At 42.3% G+C, this 1,631-nt stretch overlaps 1 protein-coding gene across 1 annotated transcript in view; it reads left to right on the top strand.

Moving 5' to 3' along the window:
- The window catches only part of pam (peptidylglycine alpha-amidating monooxygenase), a 54,911-nt gene that overhangs the window by 17,401 nt on the left and 35,879 nt on the right, over positions 1-1,631 (top strand). Inside the window, exon 5 of the mRNA XM_015396206.1 lies at positions 1,511-1,582. Coding sequence (XP_015251692.1) covers positions 1,511-1,582 — 72 coding nt within the window. The remainder of the gene's footprint in view (positions 1-1,510; positions 1,583-1,631) is intronic.

Genomic DNA, 1,631 nt, shown 5'->3' with positions numbered 1-1,631 from the left:
TGGTGAAACGTATCATCACTGGTCTGTAATGCTACATTCAGAGCGCAAGCAGCAGAGGTAGCAGAAGCGGCTAGTATACATGCAAAGTCCATGGTTGATGCGCATCAAGGTGCAACAAAAGGTGCCGCAGTGTGTTTTGAGCAGCAGGAGCAGCGCGTCATGAGCTTCTGAGCATCTGACGTGCACGACAGCGACCGGGCCAGAGGCTGCTGTTGAACAGGATTCCTAGTGACAGCGCACTGCGGGGGTTTTGAGCGGCTCTGACAGCGAAATAATATTTGAAGGCAGGATTGTTATCTTGATGAACTGGCTGCACAGATGAGGTTGTCAGTTGGACTTTCTCACATATAAACATATTAAAACTACTTTTCACCCACATACAACTGCAAATATAGCTGCCATTGTTACAGTCAAAGAAAGGATAGGGTAGCTCCGCCCAACGAGCAGCAGACCCACTTTTCGACCGCGCAGCTAGAGCAGCAAAGATGCTTCAGCTGCGCGTCAGAACTAAACTTGTAGAAGCATCTAAAATGAAGCAGCACATGCGATTTTGCTGCTCACGCTTTTGCGGTCTGAATGTAACATTACGGATTTCTCTCCACAGTTCGGTGTGCAAGTGATCCACGGATTGGTTGACCAAAATAAATAAATACATAAAGAGGCGTGCTCACGTGGAGAATGCCTGTTCAATCCAGTCAAGTAAACGGAGCGTTCATGTCTAGCAGAGGAAGAGGGGAGCTTGAAAAACCACCTGCATCCTTTAAGTTGCTTTATGGGAGCCTTTTGGCTTCCGTGTCAAATACTGTGATGTTGGAGGAAGGGTGGTGGGCAAAACAATGACAGTATATAGACATATGAGAGTGGAAATACATCTAGCATGGCCCATTTAAAGCGACGTCATCCGTATCAGTGCCCGTGACAGGATACAACACGAGTGCTGCTCAACAGGCACTTATCACTGCGGCATTTAAACAGCCTTCAGCTGCAGAATCAGACTATTAAACTTATGCTAAATGTGCTTTTGCCACACTATTTAACTATATCGCGCACTCACTTTAGTGAAAAAATGGTGCCTCATCTATACGAGCAGGAAAAAACATTTGTTGCTGAATTGCGACTGGCATTTTCTGTTGCGCTCACCACAGTCGGTTGGACTTCCAGATCAACAAAAAGCTACATACACAATGACAATAAAGGGATTTAAAGAAGGTTTCATGTATTTTATTGCAGTAGGACTGCAATAAAATGCTATCAATGTAAATAAAAAAATGCTTGCAAAAGCCTGTTAATCAACTATCAATGTAAATGAATGCTATAGACTAATCTGTTGATTATTTTTTGATTAATGGATTAATAATCTGATAACAAAGGGTTCCTTTAAGAAGAATTTTTAGCCAGTGGAAATTAAAACGTTTCCACTTGAGAGTTATACATCGTACTGGCTGCATGTTCTCATTTATTATTGCGTTAGATGTGGAAAGTAAGAGTTTTTCTTCTTTTTTTTTTCATTAAAGGCAGCCATTTATTGCTGGCATATACCTGCTAATGTCTGTGGACACGATTATACCTCCAGGGAAAAAAGGTATGTGTATATTTTGTATGAATTTGTCTAAGCCAACGGTGTCCAAAGG

The sequence above is a fragment of the Cyprinodon variegatus genome, unplaced genomic scaffold (genome assembly GCF_000732505.1).
Source record: "Cyprinodon variegatus isolate N-32 unplaced genomic scaffold, C_variegatus-1.0 Scaffold782, whole genome shotgun sequence".
Lineage (NCBI taxonomy): Eukaryota > Metazoa > Chordata > Actinopteri > Cyprinodontiformes > Cyprinodontidae > Cyprinodon > Cyprinodon variegatus.
This window is presented reverse-complemented; position numbering and strand designations above follow the sequence as displayed.